General features: G+C 45.6%; 1 protein-coding gene across 1 annotated transcript in view; it reads right to left on the bottom strand.

Moving 5' to 3' along the window:
- Positions 1-19431, bottom strand: part of LOC144138328 (cytochrome P450 3A24-like) — a 39023-nt gene that overhangs the window by 5614 nt on the left and 13978 nt on the right. The window contains exons 5-12 of the mRNA XM_077670555.1: positions 18195-18320; positions 16911-17154; positions 14113-14243; positions 13187-13283; positions 10117-10177; positions 9438-9546; positions 5836-5924; positions 4986-5126 (exon numbers count right to left, since the gene is read on the bottom strand). Of these exons, the coding sequence (XP_077526681.1) occupies positions 4986-5126; positions 5836-5924; positions 9438-9546; positions 10117-10177; positions 13187-13283; positions 14113-14243; positions 16911-17154; positions 18195-18320 (998 nt within the window). The remainder of the gene's footprint in view (positions 1-4985; positions 5127-5835; positions 5925-9437; positions 9547-10116; positions 10178-13186; positions 13284-14112; positions 14244-16910; positions 17155-18194; positions 18321-19431) is intronic.

Below are 19431 nucleotides of genomic sequence, written 5' to 3'. Positions count from 1 at the left end.
GCTTGCATTTTACAAACTTGTTCATACTACAAATTCTAAACCCAAATGCGAATCCCTAATTCTAACAATCCTAATTCTTAATCCCCACTGTACCCTTTTTTTCTTTATAGGTGGCACATTACACCAATGTGTTTTATTGCTCACAGTGGCTCCGATGCATGCAGATAAAATGGGACGCGAAAATAAACGGGGATTTTGGAAGATGTGTTGAAGTTAGACCAGAAAAAAAACACCTTGGTTTATTTCTCTGTCAAAGGAATCGGTAAAACACGAAAGTGAAAGGCTTAGCGAAATTTGCAGCTAAGCATGATTTGCGGGTCGGCGGCTGCCTTGTGGGTGTGCTTGGTGAGTGATGTCCTGCTGGCGGGTCGCTTTGGCAAAGGTGGACTAGCGTCATTTCCGTGACGAATATGACGTCAGCGAAATCTTGGTGTATACCAGCATAAGACAATTTCGTGTTAAAATATAAAACCCGAAAACGAACAACCCTAAGTATAACGTACTCGATAGTACTATAGTACTAAAGGTTGCTTCCCCACAAAAAGACCCTGTGTGCAGGGGTGCACCCTCTACGGGCGGCTTGCTCCGTTGTACTGACGTCATTTCCGTGTCGGATATGACGTCAGTGAAATCTTTGTGTATCCGGGAATAAAACTTTCGTGTTAAAATATGTTCAAGTCAGTGGTTTGGGAATCTGATGCAGCAGTTTTTTCATAAGGTTGTTTTATTCTTCTGGCTGTCGACGGCATTTTATTACAACGCTGTCAGAACCTGGCTCGCTCGAGTACATACTGCATGAAATTGCGTCATTACATCAGTTTCACTGAATTCTCATTTTCAGCCATTTTCGGCCTCCCACATTGGGAAGCAGCCCATTTATTATTATTCCGCCTAGGTAACTGAGAAAAATAAGGCGTGGATTCACTGGACACACACTAATTGGCCTGTGAGGAATTATTTTGATATCCTGTGAGCAAATTTAGCTCCACATGTGGTTTCAAAATGCGTTACTCTAGCTTTGCAAGCTGGAGTAGCGATTGCTGATGGAACACGGAGCACTGAGTCGCTGGGGCGAAGTCCGTCCATGCAAGCCGCTGACCGCTGGCTGCCTACAACGAAATGCCTCCAACAAATAAACACGGGTTTTGTCCCTTCGGCGTGGAACGTCACGCGTGGCCGGGCCAGGTCGGGCCGGGCAGGGTCGGCTCCTCGTGCTTTGGCCGTCTTTTTGAGCCATAGCTTTCTCTGTACAAGTGTCCGAGGCGCCGATTGCCGACGGGCGTCTCCGTGGTAGGTGCCGTATGCCCAGGCCCGCAGGCAAGGAATAGCCACAGAGAAAAAGATATAGGATAACATAGAGAAGCAAGGAAGGGGTGGGGAAGACGAACGGCACGCATCCGAAGCCAAGGTGTTTCCCATTACAAGCTGATAGTGCGAAATCTTGGAGATAACAATACAAAGCGTCCTCGCATGAAACATGACACAGGGAGTCTGCTTGGCGTTATCCTCCCACCGTCCGTATCCGGCGCGCAATGGAGAGGTTGTACCCAGAAAGCCGACCTGGTAGGCATCTTCCGGAAATACGGCACCAACCTATCGGTGGTCTGTCCATATGTTGCAGCGAGACCACGGGGCTCCAGCAAATCAAAACCAAAGCAGCAAAAAGAACATTGGGAGTGAGGGCCGTGCGTTCCTGGCACCAGCAATGAGACTACGAAAGCTTCGCTTCAAATCCAAACTGCTTCGGGCATGTTAAAATGAAGTGATCGCATAGACGCTGCATCATAACGCGAGGAACCAGGTTTGATTCCGACCACGAGAGAAGCGTTTTTTTTTTTCTTGGAGCGCTTGACATGCCTTTCTTTATCATCATCGTTTTTCAAAACCTATTGTGTAAAGTTTGCTTTCCTGCAGTGGATTCTTGTGACGGGACTGTCGCCAGCAGTGAGGTATGGAAGGCTTCACTTTAAAGAGGTACACTGTCCCCCGATTGGTCATATACACCTCTTTCCTTAAAGTACTATCGCGGTCACACTTAGTGGGAACACGGGAGCGCGTGGCGCGATCTACTACTAGAGTATCCTAACGGCGCCGCGCGGAAACCGCACGCATGCGCGCTGTGAGGGTCCGGAGGGTACAGAGCTCATCGCGCGCATCGCGTCACCGGGCGGCAGAGCGTCGTCTGCTACATGCGAGCTGCCGGCGCTAAACGAGCAGCCGTTGCCACCAGCCGTGAGCAGCATTCGCAGGTATACGCAGCAATTCGTTGCTGGAAATCAAGATCAGATCGCCGTTCATTACGAACCGCTATTCTGCCGTCTTGGCATTCACAAGCAAGAATTGTCACCGCGAGCTGATGAATCTTTGATGCGTGACCACACTGGCTATGCGCGGCCACTGCCCGCTTCGTCTGTGGGGATGTCATCTTTAAGGGAAGTTTTTTTTTCTTTGTGGGCGTAAATATGCCCGAAACGCCGGTAATGGTGAAATACGTTTTACGCCACTGATGTCGGGATCCACGCATATATATCGTTTGTGCGTGTTTTTACTTCATCAACAAACTTCGTTCGTCCTTGTTCCTTTCGCGCTTACTTACGCGAAGCTGGCGTGCATGCCAGCTTCGTGTAAGTAAGCCGACCTCAACGTGAAGGGAGCCGACCTCAACGTCATCGAGAATGTTTGGGGTCGCATGAAAGTAGAGGTGAACCGGACCCCCATATATTCAGCCACTGAGGACGAGCTGTGGGCCGCAGTGTTCGCCGATTGGCAGCGGCTGGCAAGCGACACCTCACTTGTGACAGCGCTCTACGAATCGCTTCCGTCAAGAAAGTCTGCTGTCGTCGAAGTCAACGGCGACATGACGCACTAAGGGCGTCTCAACTGGTTCCTTATTATTTTTAATGGCCCAGACCACCGTATTTCATTAGAAAAGCTTGAAATAAAGTGTTTCCTCGGTCATTTACTTTACAACACCTTTGTTACTGGCATTACCATGCGAAATAATTTGCGCGCTCGCGTCAGCGATAAGCCCGTCGCTGATACCTTTTCGCCTTGAAAAGCATGCAAAATGTATTAACCTTCAAACAAAGTTCGTAAAGTTATGGTTCTGCCTATTGCGGAGCTCGCGGGGACAATTCTTATCTGCAAAAAAAAAAAAAAAAAATCCTAGACGCCTGCAGTTGTTTATTGCTGCGGTTCACGGCCACTGGCAACATCTGCTGCTCGTTTAGCGCCGGCAGCTCGCTTGTAGCAGACGACGCGCTGCCGCCCGGTGACGCGATGCGCGCGATGAGCTCGTACCCTCCGGACCCTCACAACGCGCATGCGTGCTGTTTCTGCGCGGCGCCGTTAGGAAGCTCTAGTAGTAGCTCGGGCCACGCGCTCCCGTGTTCCCACTAAGTTTGACCGCGATAGTACAGGCGGAGTGAACAGCCTAGCCGACCAGTGGTGCGTAGCACGCTAAGCATGCAAACCCTGACACGAAAACACAATGTCAGCCCTTTATTGCCACAGACAAGCAGTGCACCCATGTACAACAATATGCTGCCGGTTTCCTGCTGGATTCTTGTGGCATCTGTTGCGTCAACACAATAACTAACAGCTGCATACGCGGGCCAGAAAGTGCTCCGTTTCCGTTCAGGGTGGGCCTTGATTTTATCTACTCCTCGCAAGTATCGGCTGCGGTCTTGGTTGCCATTTGTTGTGGTCAAGACATTTCCAGTGACTACGTCAGTAAAGAAGGAGGAACCTTGCATTGGCTCGTTTAATCGCCATCTCATCTTCAGTAGCAGCGGTGGCATCGCTTCTTCGTGTAGGCACTCACTAATTGTATTTATTGCCGTCAAAAATATCTTGCATTGTGCACGCTTTCACAAGTTTTCTGTGTGATTAACTACCCTCTAACGTGGCCGTCGCAACCGGATTTTTATGCGAGAGTTGTGCGCACATGCATGCATGCACTTTCGACATATGATACGGAACTACGGCTCCCTATTCGTTTTCTTTCTTTATAGCGCATTCAACGACGTGCCAAATCGATATGCCAAACAATCGCGCTGTCCTGTCTACTTCTGTCTTGCGCTGTCCTGTCTACTTCTCGTTCCTTTTTTGTGCTGTGTCTTTTCCGCGCTGACTTTCAATGATGAGTCACCAAATTTGCCACTCCGCTAAGATCTGGAGAGTGGCGATGAAGTTTGGGGCAAGCCTTTTGCTAACAGCTTCAGTTATGAAAAAAATGCACTCGATATAGTAGCAAGTATACCCAAGCTCATGAATCGCCGTGAATGCATAACTTCCGTCCAACATGATATGAGAACGCGGGCTTTCATTCACGTATGCTAACTTATTCGGTCAAACGGTCCACTTATCCATTTTAGGCCCCTAAGTTCTCTGACGGAAATGTCAAGTACCGTAATTTTCGCGTAGCTGCACTGCGCATGCCCATGCTGCACAAATGCAGCTTCGAGAACTAACAAAAAAGAAAATGGGATAACTACTGTTGTTACCTGAGGCCGACAAAAATGGCTATGTTATAAGTGGAGTCTTTACATTCCTCTACGGCAAGTCTTTCCTCAGAAAATACGGTGTTGCCTTGTGCGCTTGGCACTTTTTCTGTCATTTTGCTAAAGCTATACTGACATGCGGAATTTGAGAGTACAGAACGCTTACATTTTCGACCGCCAGCCTCTCACCTTGCAGCACAAAAGTGACTGATGCAGGGTCTGTAAAACAGTTTAGGTAACGAGCACTTTGATGATATTCTATCCAAAAAAGCTATCCCCGTGTGTTCTGTCTTCAAAATTATGGGTTGTATTTTTTTCTTCAAGATTTCATCACACCGTATTCGCTTCCGGCATAAATGTTAGTTTCACGAGACACCACGGACTCCAAAACACAATTTAGTCTCAGCGAATCCCTGCCCGTCACGAAACCAAAAACTCCCTTCCAACATGGGTTGAGCAGAGTTAAGCACGAGGGGTGCTAACCTTTCTGGATCAAACTCCTCCGGCCGGTCCCATATGCTGGGGTCCATGTGAATCTGCTGCGTGCATGCCATAATGCTCAATCCTTTTGGAATGGTGAGATCCTTGTACCGGTAGTCGCAAGAGGCCTTCCTCGACGTGAAGCTGTGAATGCCGGGACAATATTCAATAGCCGTACAGCACTCTAGAAATCCTGGAGACATTTAGTGCACCTAATAATACTTAACATACTCTTCGAAATGCACTTCCAGTGAGGGTAAAAGTGCACACGAGTCAAGAAAGTCTTCAAAACAGCACGATTATATAAAACGTTATCTCTAAGAGTAAATATGTAGTCAAAAACTAGTAAAAAAGAACCGTCGCGCTCGACATCAGAAGCATTCTTTAAAGACCGAATTGCAGCACAAAATATCTTTGTGCTGCAATTAGTGTACAGAGAGGTTTGTGCCGTCGTTCTCTGCTCAAAATAAAGTTTGAATGCTCCAAAACAAAAAAAAATTACAGCTTCTCGATGTTGTATTTGTAAAACCACTATTAACGTTCTCTCACAATAATATCTCGAAAAAGTAAATTTAACAACATTGGAATCTCGTAATTCTTTTACATCTCTGTCCTAGTGGCTGAATCTCCTGTACGAATGTGCCTACTGCACAGGCCAAACTGATAAATTCCGACGGGCGGTCTAAAGGCTACAAGTAACCACTTTTGAATCATGGGGTCACTGCACACGGCGTGTACATAACCACCGTTCACGTACCGCATACCCTTAAGGCGTTGAGCAAGAAACCCGCTAGTTATAGGCAATTGTACTGGCATAATGGCGCACAAATTAACTGTAAAGCTTCGTACTTACGCAACTACGGGCGCGTACACCCGCAGCGTCTCAAAAATAGTCTGGACTGTGTAGGGCAGCTCGCTGACGGCGTCGTAAGAGAAGCTTCCCTGAAAGGTAACAAAGATCTTGTCTTAGACTCAGCTTACCAGTTTTATTTGCCATCGTACCCGAATGCACAAGAGCTTGGCAAAAAAAAAAACCTTCCAGAAAGCAAAACTAAAGGTGTGAAACCTGAACCAACTGATCAAGTTTCAGATAACTTGAAATAGCTAGCTGAGGCAAGAGTTCTGCAAAAAACCATCAAGCATCCCTCTGTCGAAACAACAACGACGGGGTAACGCGAAGCTTTCCAAAATCAAGGCTAACATCAAACAACCAACCTAGAAGCGAGCTGACCGGCATCAGACCACCTTGACACATACATAAGATATTTTTCGTCGGGACAGTTTACTGCACTGCGACTGTGCTCTCTGGTGCGTTACTGATACGGACAATACGGAGCTTTTCTTAGCGTTCAATCATCGTCGAACGCATTTAGGTCGTTAGGTGCATTTTCTGTCCAATTTTGCACATCCACGCATGCCTCTCCAAATCCGGACCGCTTCGAACCTGCCGCAATGGGACGGACGGCGCAATGCCAGCGATCCAGGCTCGATTGTGACCAAGGGAAGCGCTTTAATTTTTCTTCACTTCACACACGATCATCATCATCGTCAGAGAAAGTTGGCTTTTCTGCAGTGCGTTTTGGGCGGACAACACACGATATCAATGAGAAGCTCAATTCTTCGCTTTAAAGGAGCAATGGCCAATTAGAGCAACATGCAGAAATTGTAGCTACCCTCTCACTCAAATTCCCGTTTTCACCACAAAATAAATTTAAATAATTGTTTTAACACAACACAACCTCATACTCGGGCTAATGGAGAGAGGATGTCTGTTTTGCGGGGGAAGGTAGTAAACGTTACACCTGCAAAAAGTCTTTCATCAAACGCTGGCCGCTTCTGTTTAAAGATCCTGCCTAGTTTTTCATCGGCGCTGCCTATTACAGAGAACCTGGGTGGGTCTAGAATTCGGTTTTTTTTTTTTTTTTGTCCATCACTCACAACCACTCGCCCTCTTTTTGAGGAAGGAGGCGCTGCTAGATGCTACTGGTTCCCTCTATTATTTTTAAAGGTAGTAGAAATCTTCTGGAAGGCCCAATAATATTTTAGAAGATCTTATCTTAATAGTCACCACGCATTTATTGTGGAAGCAGGGATGTTCGTTTCCCAGAAGGAGAGAGCTCGGCAGCTCGGGGGTGTTACAAGCCCCGAACCCGTCAAAAAAATGTGTTTTTCATTGATGATACCAAACCAACATGACAAGATATTTCGAGTTCGCGACAGACATTGGCTACAATTCGGTGCGTTTTATTTCGCCTTGTGCAAAAACTCCTTGCGATAAAGCCCACTTCATCGCGAATGCTAACCATAAAACGTCCGCAACTCATGTTTTGTCAAAGCTTCCTCTAAAACATTTGTGTTGTCACGCGCCTAACCAGTACCACAGCATAGCCAACGGTGATGCCGCCTTGTCTGGTCGGCAGCAGAAATTACCCACAGCGGATGTGGGCTGCAAGACATCATCTCCAACGGCCAGCCGCAAAGACAATGACGGGCGATCTGGCAGAGAAGGTTATCTGTGATTTCACAGCTTAAAGAGCAAGGAACAACTTCTTATAAAAAGACTTTTGCAGCCCCTTCGAACCGCAGTTGTGTCGCAGCAATATGCTTTTTGCCACTACAATGACGGTATCACACTGGAGATCGTTTACTTTTAAAAGTGGCGTAGTTCGCAGTAAAGTTGCAACGCCTGTAAAATTGCTGTCGGCTGTCAGTGTTCGGGCGAACACAGAAGGGAAACGGACAGCGCCACATTTGTCATCCAAGACAAAACACTTTCCCTCGCAGGTTTTAATAGGTTTTCACAGAGCCACACTCACCACCGTTACAAAGAGATGAGTCTAAAAGAGGCCAGAATTTTGCTTGCATTATCAGAAGTTCTCATATACATGACTCGAGCCAACATAGAAATTTGTGTTGTAATGAAACATTCATATATGTATATCTCATATTACAACCTGCAGACACAATATTGAAGCGTTATTCCCATTTTGGTAAAAAATCACGAATGGCCATGCGCCTCATTTCCCTACCGGGGGGCCCTTCCCGCCTGCCACCCTGTATCTTTTTCTTCTATCTTTCTTCCTCAATCCACACGCAGTTGTTGGCGCGCGCGGTTTCGCTAAAGGGCCAATTCAGCTGATATTTCCGGGCAAGGACAAGCAAAAAGTATGAATTAAGTGAATTGCGCAATAAAGTAGTTTGAATTAAGTGGCTTTAAAATACATAGGAGACATATCGGGCCAACAAAGATTTCGAAATTGGTTTGGATTAAAGGAAAGTCAGAATTATTCGAGTTTGAATTATCGCGAATCTACTGTAAGTGCACTTTTAACCCTGAGTGTTATGGATATTTTATAAAACTTCCCTGGTGATCCACCTTAGCAAAGTGAAATTGCTTTTCCATTTCGCAGACGAAATGTCGTCTGGCATCAGCCAATACACCCCTGATGATATGCAGTACACTTCCTAATCAACTGAAGGTTAGCCGTACAGCAACTCGAGGTCTGAAGCCTGTAGCCACGCTGCTTAGTGTCCACTGCGCTATGCAACACATCATCGGAGCCTATGGCCGCAGGTTTTCCTGAACGTGCAATGATATTTACACCCATAGTAATTAGACGAGTAGTGCGGTACGTTTCTGCCAAATGTGCTATCTACTTCGCACTAGGAACGGTGTGAAGCAAACATGATATTTGCTTGCCGCCGTCCTGACATGAAGCCTGACATTAGCACGGCATTGTACGTGCCGTTCTGACTTTAGGCCTAATGTTCGCTCTCGACTAACGTCGTCAACCCGTTCCCGCACCTCTACATAAAATCAGCGTGACGTAACCAGGCGGCGCCATTCAGAAGAGAACCAGGGCGGCATAATGGCGCCCAGAATACAGTAATATACGTTTGGCAATTGTACACTAGGGCTTTCACGTTACTATACATCCTGCGTTCTCAAATTACCCTCTTTCACCTTTGGAACTGCAGACCTTCAAGATGTCCCAAGCCACAAACACCCTACCTAATGCTCCTAGTTCCGTCAGCTGACATAGAGAGCACTCCTGCCCAAATAAAATCTCTCTCTCTCTCTCTCTCTCTCTCTCTCTCTCTCTCTCTCTCTCTCTCTCTCTCTCTCTCTCTCTCTCTCTCTCTCTCTCTCTCTCCTGTCTCTTTCTTTCTTTCTCTTACTGCATCCTTAGCAGTGCCATAGGTATCGACGTAATGCTTTCGCGGTAAGATGGAGTCGCTTCAAATGCGGGCCGGTTTTTAGTGTCTTTTTATACGACCAAAACACCTAAGCATCCGAGTGCGCATTTATTTAACATCAACCACCTGGTATTTTTCCCATGCCAAAATTAGTGTCGATACTCCCCTCCGCTGGGCTTTCGCGCTTACGCGCATTACTTTATTTCCAGCTTGGTTTTTTGTTTTTTTTTTCTTAAGCTTCAAGAGCCAAGCACTCACGTGTTTCTGGTAGACGGCATTGACTTCTTCTCGCACTCTCTCCTGGACGTCGGGGTACTTGGCCAGACAGAATATGCAGCAAGCTGTGTTGGCGGACACCGTTTCGTATCTGCGTAGAATACAGATGCGTGTGGTGTACAGGGCACTAACTCCTAAAGAAAGTGGCTCGTAGAATTCCGTCATGCCGACTGTTTTTAAAATTCTTGGCATGCTCTTTGCTAACGACGTACGACTCGGGATAGCGCCAAAAGGGCGAGTTCTGCACATAAGCGCTTGAAGATAAGTGTCGACGGCCACTACAGACTTTGGCGCTCCAAGTGTGAGCGTCAGCTTCAGTGTATTTAGGGATTGATGAGTTGACTGATTTAATAATAATTAATTTTAATTTATTCAATAAATGGAATAATTATTTGCCGGATGAAGTGATTACTTGCGAAGTTATTATTTAAAGAAATAAACCATTAATTAAAAATTCCTCGACTGGTTGCTAACTTGATTATAAAACTTATAAAACTAAGCACAGCTATTGCACTTCCTCCAATGACCCTATTAACAAGCCATGATTTTATTTTATTGAAACCAGCTTTCTAAACTTGTTTGAGAATTCTTTCATTTCTTATGTCTCCTGGTTTATTGCCACGCGAGGGAAAAACATTAGGTATAAGCACTCGTGACTTACCCTGCCACAAGTAAGGTAGCGATATTCGACGCAACATCCTTGGGGGGCATGAGATAGTTTCCTGTGGGGAGAATAAAAGACAAAAAAAGCACTTGCACAAGTACAGCGGTAGCAATCGACGCCAGTGCACTCCAGGAAGAAATCAAAGCCCCTTTTTTTTAAAAAAAGATTGTTAAATCGCGTACCCTTCTCCCATCCAACCTGAGTCAAAATCAAGAGTCCGAAGTCCAAACTGCTTCGACCGTGTCAGAATGGCACAATCGGAAAGGGGTAGGACCCAGGTGCGATTGCGACCACGGAAAGCGTTTTTTTTTTTTCCTTGAGGCACTTGATGTGCCTTCGCTTATCACCATCATCATCTTTTTGCGAAACCTATTGAGTAAAGTTGGCTGCTTTCCCGGAGCGCATTTTACTCGGAAGGACAACGCCATCAGGGAGGCACAGAGAGCTTCGCTTTAAAAACGTATTTTAGGGAGACTGGTTGTGAACATACAGGACCACTCCAATGGCACGCTCAAGTTCTCTGTGCTCAAGCGGGCACGGAGTTAAAAGGTCAACTGCACTCAAAACCTCGCCCTCTTGAAAACCTTATTTCAGAATTGTCTGCCTAAAAAGACGGCTAGCTACAAAATATGGCGGCTGAAATACGCGCATGCTTGGCGCAAATGACCATAAAAAAAATCGGTTATTTTGAAACCTAATTGAAAACAGCCAGGACATTACGGGCAGGCTGCTGTTACGTTGCAGCCCGCGAGTGAGCTACCGGCCGGCCAGAGGAAACATGCGCGCAACGCCTCGCCTCGACCTGTTCCCATTGCAGACCTCGACCTGTTCCCATGGCCAGCCCGAAGACCAGGCGCACGGCCTTCCGCAATGTCACTTCCGCTTCCTGGTTTGAGCGATCCACTGGCAAGTGCAGCGTTGTCTGCGCCGGAGCCACATTGACCGCATCCAACTGATCTACAACGCATTTTACAAGGCTGTCACTCATGCCGCAGTTTCTTTTGACGCCCTTTCTTTTGGCATACAGAACATATACTCGATGAAAATCGGTTGTCTGTCCCTCTAAATAACGCCTCTTTGGCACAATGGGATACCCATTATCTTCGTATTATCTTCGTAACGTGAGGTGCCAAGGTTCCATCCCGGCCAGAGAAGGCGGTTTTCTTTTCGATGCCTGGGTTTGGGTGCATGACGCCGTAACCCCGGGTGAGCTACGATAACAACTGGTGCCCTTAAAGTGCTCCGCACTTCAAAAACCAATTCAAGATCTACTGGTGGATCTTAAGGAATGCGCGAGCATCTCGTCTCTCTCAAACGCGAACATGAAATTCAATCTTATGTACGCGCCTTGTTCTTCATTTAAAAGCCAACCACACGGAGCTTCTCGCACACCCATTGCACGCCGTGCCAACCGCTGTCTGCGCTAGGACCGTCTCAGTGGTCTTGTTGGCTCGCTTTATCAGCGGCAGAGCCTGTCTGTTGCTGGCTTTGTTCACTATCGGCATCAGCATTTCGTCGCCGTCAATCCTGCTGCACAGTAGTTTCAGTCCACTCCTGCCAGCACTGGCAGGACGCTCCAATATACCCTGTGATGCCGAACGTTGGGTGCGTCAGGCGACGCCGAGTGCCAGAAAAGGCCAGATGCTGCGCGAAGGCATTGCCACCGCTGCCGGTTCGGCTTGAAGTCGCCTCTTTCGGCGCGCTCTGCCGCTTTCTGTTCTTCCGTCAATCTCTGTCCTCAGATCAACGGCGCATTTTTAAAAGACGATAGTCTTTCTTGGGCTACTTAAACCCAGAAATTTTGGTCTGTCTGTATGTCTGTCTGTGACTCGATTCAGACACCCGGCCAAAGTAAAACAATACCTGTGCAATAGTCTTATATAGTCACAGCTAAATGTGCCCGTCTAAGTCCGGCGTAATGTTCATACTTGTCAATATTGTTGAAGAACAACAAGACATTACGCATATATAAGACAACAAATTAATACAGAAGTGATATTTGCAGCGTTCCTTTATAAAAAATCGTACATGTTTGATTTTGGCGAGATTAAATACTTCATCAACTGCAGAAAAAGAATTCACTCCGCCGTCGCCTGCTGTCTACCGCGCCATATAGTAGCTTCTGGCGGCATTTGAAGAAATCAAGTGGCAAGAGTTACGAAAGGTTCCACGTTCTGCTTGCAACGCACGTGGAGTAGGGAAACGCGGTTCTATAAACGTTGAAGTGGGGCGCCTCGATTAACGCGCGTTTTCGCCGTACGGCAGCGTTCGTGTCGAGAGAACCGGTTTGGAGCAGGGGAACGCGGGAAATTTAAAATGATTTAAGCAAACCTTTGGGGTCTTTACCTTGGGAGGAGCGCGACGCAAGAGGAACAACATGACAGGTGAGCGGGAAAGCGAAGGGAGGCATTTACTTCGCAAAAGCCGATAAAGACTATCGTCTTTTGTCGGCATTTGCAACGAAAGGTGCAGATACGCGGCCAATTTTTTATGTGGGCCAGCTATTGCTCATGCTATAATATCCACGTGACTGTGTGTGTACACATTTCATTTTAACGAAACGCTTCTGTAGGTGCGGCAGGGAATACGGCAGGGTGACATCTTAAAGTCATAATGTTCGTTCGCTCTCTCCATCTTTCTCACACGCACACCGACACATTCACTGATGATGTTTAACTCGTTTTCACATAAAAGGCCTATACTGCTCGTTCGGCTGCGGTGCTTGTCTAAAAGGCGAGAGAAGTGTGTTGCAGGGAGGGAAAGTGTTCATGAACTGAGGACATTTGTTCCCCGTGTTGTCCACATATTTCTCACAAATTTTTGTCTGGCACAGGTATTGTTTACTTCTTAATTTTTAATCTTATGGATGTTTGTTTCTTTACCAAGGAAGAAAACAGTATCCCCAACACACTTTCTAAAATCTAAACTGTGCTAATTTTACGAATGAATGTTACTTGCGCTAGCAATCAACGAAAAGTTTAAATTGTCGGCAGCCCCTCACTACTATGTATGTTGTTTCACAATATTTTGGTGGACCGTGTTGATATACTTAATAAAGCTGAACTACCTTGGTCATCGCGGTGAGTCAGAAGATCCTTGTGACCGTGAAGCTCCTTCGGAACCTTAGCCTCCAAAAGAGTTTGGATTACGTCAGGACGTGCCAGCTGCGAAGCACAGGAAAGAATTGCGGTATGAAAAATAAACTTCCGTTGGCGAGGCACTAACAATCATTTCTTTTATAATTTCGGGACTGCTAATTTTTACCAAATGTGACTCCGAATAAAAATTAGAGGTCATAACAAATTTTGAGGGATAGAAGTTAAAAACCGAAATTTTCCCAGAAAATGACTGCAAAATATTTAAGTTGACATCTTGTCTGACGTATACCTGAACTGATCATGCATTAAACTAAAGACATACTAGCCCAAACACTCATAGTTACTTTTAATTAAAACAAACTGGAATATAACTGTTCTGGTCGGTTGTATAATAGACCGTTCTAGCCGTGAATACGTACGAAATGACGAGTAGTTTAGCGGGAATGGTACTACGTTACATTAGCTACGTCCATGACGGCCATGTCAGCTCGAGCGATGTCTACTTGCAATCCGTTGCTTCATTTTCGCCGCTTGTTAATACCCATGCCGCTACGCGCACTTCCATTTTATTGTGTGATAGTTACCGTTTTAAAAACATTGGTTTCAATGCATCTCTGGAAGATGCCGAACAGAAATTATACTTTTGTATCCCTCAGTGTATACGCGTTTGCTGATGAGTTATACTTTAATATTAACCTGTTATGATGTTAGTGTTCAATGTCTGGCATCACACTGAGTACGACATCTCAAAAACAGCAATGGTTGCACAATTTCTTCCATCACCGCAATTTGCAAGATTTCTCTACCCTTGAATAACCCGAAAATGTTCCTCTGTTAACATCATTTCAAAGACTCACGCATCAGAAGTGTATCCCCTGAATTCAAAAGAGCCTACACTGGGGTCCTTAGCACGCAGTGCTACTATGGGCTTGGCTCGTTGCGTGATCGTCGTCATTGGTTCAGCGCCAAACGTCAACTCGAGGAGGCCCATGAGAGGAACGAGCCCCTTGATTCCGGAGAAGAACTCTGCGGGTGCAAGTGGAGAGACGGTGTAAACAAACTTATTCTGGCGCCTAAACTTCACTCTACCGAAAGGCAGATGCAGACTGTAGCATATCCACTGTCCGCAGTGGACGCTGACAGATTATTATCGAGACGATAGCTTTTTAATCCAATCCGAAAATGGCAGCGTGTCTGTCTGCCTCTCTTTTCTGTCTGTCCGCGCCTAGATTCAGTCAGCCAGCCAAAACTTACCACAATTTTTAAACAGGAAGTTTATATTGGCGAATCACTTCCAAACCACTAAATATGAAAACACACTTCAAAATTGACAACAACGTGGAGCAAAAAGAAAACCTTAAGCATATTTTTGAGGCAAATACTGGCAGTGTTCTTTTAATCGAGAATTGATGTGTGCTTGATATTTACGATAGAGAATAAAAAAGACATGCGTATGGGAAACAACGTTCTGACAAAAAGGGCTCGTGGCCGAGCGTAGGTAACGTGGTGGCATTTCTTATCCAAAAGTTACGAAAAGTTTCAATACTTGAACGCGAGCAGTGGAACAGGGGAAAATTGAATTTACTTGAGGTTACCGCCTCCGTGGTTATCGTGGGAGGAGGGAGGCGGGAGGGTAAACCAATAAGAGAAGGTGGTGGGCGGAGATAAGAGAGACACAATTACGGGGCGGGGACAACAGAAGAATATCGCCGTTGGGCGAGATTTTCTCTGAAGGGAGCACATACGAGGCCTACTTATTCCATAGTCAGTATTTTTTCTCTGGTCGGTAATAAATACCAAGATGGCACTGTTACGGCTGCAGAGGGGAATTATTATATTGCGCATAGATGTGAGTAATGTATTTTAATACACACGCAGTAGGATTATCATGCAACTTACGAATAGAGACCATTAATTTTTTGTAAGTACCATGAAAGCATCCTAATAAACACGCTTCAATGCTACTCCAAAAACATGTTTGTGGTTACCATTTTTTGAGTCATCCTAATTCATAAGGAGTTTGGCAGAAAAAGCTCCCCTGAGGGTTACTGAGGGGTTTCATTTTCTTCGATAAATGCACAACTTTCCCCTAAACGTATTTTACCAGGCAAACACAGTAGTTTAAACGTGATAAATACGCATTCAAAAAGATAATAGAACGCAGTTTTCTCGAGTTTCAGTTAAAGTAACCCCTACCTGGCATACTTTCGAAACAGAGAGTTAAACTACTTAAAGTCCCCATAAGAAGCACTGCAATAAATTACAGCACTTTTCAGAAATTATAGTTGGTGTTAGGATAGTCTACGACCTAACCATGTTTTTTTGTGCTCCGCATTCGTACTACATTTTGCTTCAGCAGCATTCCTGAAACAAGTGAATTTTGCTTAGTGACCCACCGCAGTACGCTCTGAGAACAGGCTCCTTCTCAAAGCACTACTTTATTTCCCATGTTGAAGTTCCACCAGTCTGACGACACGAAGAAAGGACGTCTACATTTTGGGTACCATCATTCGAATTCTGATTATGAAAACTAACAAGTCGCCATCGTCGACGCTACGATTTTCTGCCTGGGCACTCGTTAAACTGAAGTGTCAAATTTAAGCTCAAGAACAAAAAAGGAGACGCACCAAATTGTGAACAACGCATTGGTATTCCACCGCCCCCTTTTCAAGTCACATGTGCAGAAAAACCACGAGGTCGGGATCACCTTAGCGAAGGGAACAGACTAGAAGGTGATCGAGATACCCCAAAAAATAACGTAAACTAAGCATTTTTTTTTCTGGCTAAGTAAAAATTAAACTCAGGCACTAGCTGGGAACAAATAAAAAATTATGCAACGATCAGCCCAAACAGACCCAGAAAAAAAATGCCTCCAATCCAACTTTGTTTGCTTCAAAGTGTGTCTATACACGCTTCGAGTGTGTCTCGAAAACGCTGCTCTTTTGTGCTTGTTGTTGTTGGTTTTGAAACGGGCGTAATTTTTCCCTCCGTAAAACACAGTGTGACCTCACATTGGGCTTTCGATAACGCTGGCGTCCTCTCATCGAAGCACCATTTTCAGGAAAGTGCTCCATTGCAGTACAATGTTTACAACACAGCACTTCGATTCGATTAACATTGCTCAACACAATTTGCGTTTCCCAGATTTTCTTGGCATCACCAAAGTGAAATATGTTTTCCCTTGATCTTTCAGTGTAGATCTCTTTCAATCCAAGACCCTCCTGGTTCTTCCTCTATCCTGACACTCCATTAGCACCGGAACAACACGGAACTTGTCAGCATTCATTTTCTGGAATGTCATGGGTAGACACATGTCTACCTTGATCGGTAACGCATCCGTATGCAATGCATTACAAACTAGCTTTCATTCCTTTTTTTTTTTCATCTAACGCAGTGCTCCTTCTTTGTGGTTGATACGTGAGGAAACCAAGGAGGCATCTTATAGTTTTTCATGCGCTTCCACGCGAAACGCTGAAACTTTTGCAGGACACGGAACTCTGGCCATTAGCTTCCCTCCACGAAGTATTTCAGGCTTAATGAATGAGTCACTTGAGTCAGCATGCCTCATGCTTATCGCCACGATTCTATATTAAATCACAACTTCTGATGCTTTGTCGCTTAACAATAAATGTCCCCTTAGGTTCTCAGCTCGCATCGCTATATTTGCCGCATATTGCCATTAGAATCACTCACGGCCAACTCTTTGGTAGAAGTTCTCCACCACATTTAGCAGCAGGGAACGGGCCGTGGTGAAGTACTCGTCGTTCGGCTTGTGCTGCACGTCGAGGTAGAGACCGCACGCAGTCTCGGCGATCACGTCAAAGGCAAGCGGGCCCAGGAGGGGGAAGACGTCAGCTTCGCCGTCAGCGGCCTCCCTGCAGCGAGTCTCCAGCAAGTTTAGGAAACGATCCACCGCTTCACTCATCCCGGGCACCATCTGCGAAGGGGAGACGAATCACGTGATTTCATATTGTAGAATAGGATATAGAGACATGTTTAGGTTGACAGCATCAGATAAACCGACAATTTTTTGTGTCGACTGGACATGGCTACCGTTCGCGGTAATGGCACAGTAACAGCCACAAAGCCACGGCAGCTACACAAGGCCTAGTTGAGAAGCGCGACATATTGACTGATCTCATAGATGGGGAGCAATGCACGCGAATGAAAGCAGTGGCAAGTGCGTCGCAATATACAGGAAGTAACAAGAAATGTTCTACGTGATGAACACGTGGTAAATCACGCCACGAGTGTCGGCATGGACAATGATTGGTGGTAAGGGCAACAGCGAGCTAACAAGACGATTGTTGTAGGCATCTTCTGTGAACACTGGTAACCACCGCTTTGCCGGTAGTGATGAGTGGAAATGGTGAGAGCTAAGACGCATGCAGAATGCATAATCATTGAAGAGTGGTAAACACCGGTTCTTCAGGTTTCGACGGCTGACTTTCGACGGTAAAGACTGTGGTGAAAACCAATGACGTGCCATCATGGTGGCTGTTGTCATAACCACGAGTCACAGCCACTGCCGCGCACTAAGCAAAGCGCAGGCTCAAGAAGTCTAATAAGCATCCGCGCCCCCTTGCGTGGTTCGTGGAGCGCAATAGTCTCCCGCATTATCCGCAGGAATAAGATCGGCCTTTTAACAAAACCTCCGCTTGAACAAAATATCGGCTATAAAGAACAAATCTTCCTTTCGCCTTACCATTCGTTTACATGTATTTTATCTTCCGCTATAGGGAAAGCGGATATAACGAGCTGGTTTTCGTTTTTCGGTGTATTTCTTATAAGGGCGATGGATGGTATTCGGGTCGGTGCCCGGGTCATTCGAGGCCAACCTTCCACAGAGACGTATAAGGCTTTTGCAAACTAACAATGAAATGAAGAAATGTGGTTTAGAGATATGGGAAAGTCGATGGAAAGAGCTTTCTGTGTCATTTACCTCATTTCCCTGATTGAATGAGAAACTTAACTTACAGGTCGCAATTTTGATGCCGTGAACGCCATAGAGGTGGATCGCCTTGCGAATTTCCATTGGTAGCCCTTGGAGAAGGTGACGTTGTCGCGAATCACCCTGTTCTGTGCCAACATTCGCCATATTTCCTGTTGTCGGCGAGGGAAAAAAGAAATCGTAAAGGACATTTGAGCACACATTACGCTGTCTATCTCATGTTTGCATGTTTTCTCAGAAGCAAAAAAGAAAACTCTTGAGCCATCAAATATGAGAAAGCGAAGTTTTTAGAAGCTTTATAAGCTTCTAAAGCTTTCAAGCTTTTTAAGCTTGTACGGGCGAAGCTTTTTAGAAAACGGCGCTGAAGTGACAATGAACGCTGTGAAAGGTTCAGGCAAATTTTATTTTTCTTAAGCTTCGACGGAGTCCCTACCTTTTAAACACACTCAGGCCTAGCGTTTACTTTTAATCTACTGGTATATAAAATGATGCCCATATCTCTAATCTACCCAAAATGCAAATCCACGTGATAAGACGCAATGGCGTGAGCTCAAGTGATGTTTAAATTTTCCAAAGAGGATTTCATATTAACTAAACTACTCCAGATGCATAAGGGAAGAGGAGTATTACCTTGCAGACCCAATCATGTTTTGATCGGCGTGACACTGGTTTTGACCGTGTGTTAATAGCCCACACACTGTACGTTCGTCTTCCAACGCCTCTATGGACCTTTTTGACTTCTTCGTCCTGCCAGCTGCCATTTTATCAGTGGGCTGCGCTAGCGGCCCTATAATTGGCGCAGCCGACAGGAACATGTGACTGCGCATGCGCAACACAGCCCGGAACCTGTCCTGATATTATGAAAGATTAACGGATGAAAAGGCTTATAGAACGCCTCGCACTTCAAAGAAACGTAGAGACTGGGGCGCTTTTGTTTGGGGACACTGAAAAATACGTAGAACGATAGCCGTATAAATATTGCTGTAAAGAGTGAGCTGTGAATGCTCCACCCTCAATGGTGGGCATATGAAGAAAGCAAAGACTTTGAAACTGTCACGCAAATTTCCATTCGTGGCTTATAAAATTTGTTTTTGTCATTTTCTCCAATGGCATCCTTTTCTGCAGCGAAAGCTAAGAGGGGCGAAATGGTTCGACAAGACTGATTTTATGGCGCGTGCAAAGGCAAAGACAAAGACAAAGACAATTTGAAAGCAGCAATACTAAAATTTACATTCCGCGTTCAGCAGCAAGGTCTCAGCTTCT

The sequence above is a fragment of the Haemaphysalis longicornis genome, unplaced genomic scaffold, assembly GCF_048455015.1.
Source record: "Haemaphysalis longicornis isolate Haplotype H1 unplaced genomic scaffold, Haemaphysalis longicornis Haplotype H1 scaffold_5, whole genome shotgun sequence".
NCBI classification, from domain to species: domain Eukaryota; kingdom Metazoa; phylum Arthropoda; class Arachnida; order Ixodida; family Ixodidae; genus Haemaphysalis; species Haemaphysalis longicornis.
The sequence above is the reverse complement of the archived record's forward strand: the minus strand, read 5'-3'. Positions and strand labels throughout refer to the sequence as shown.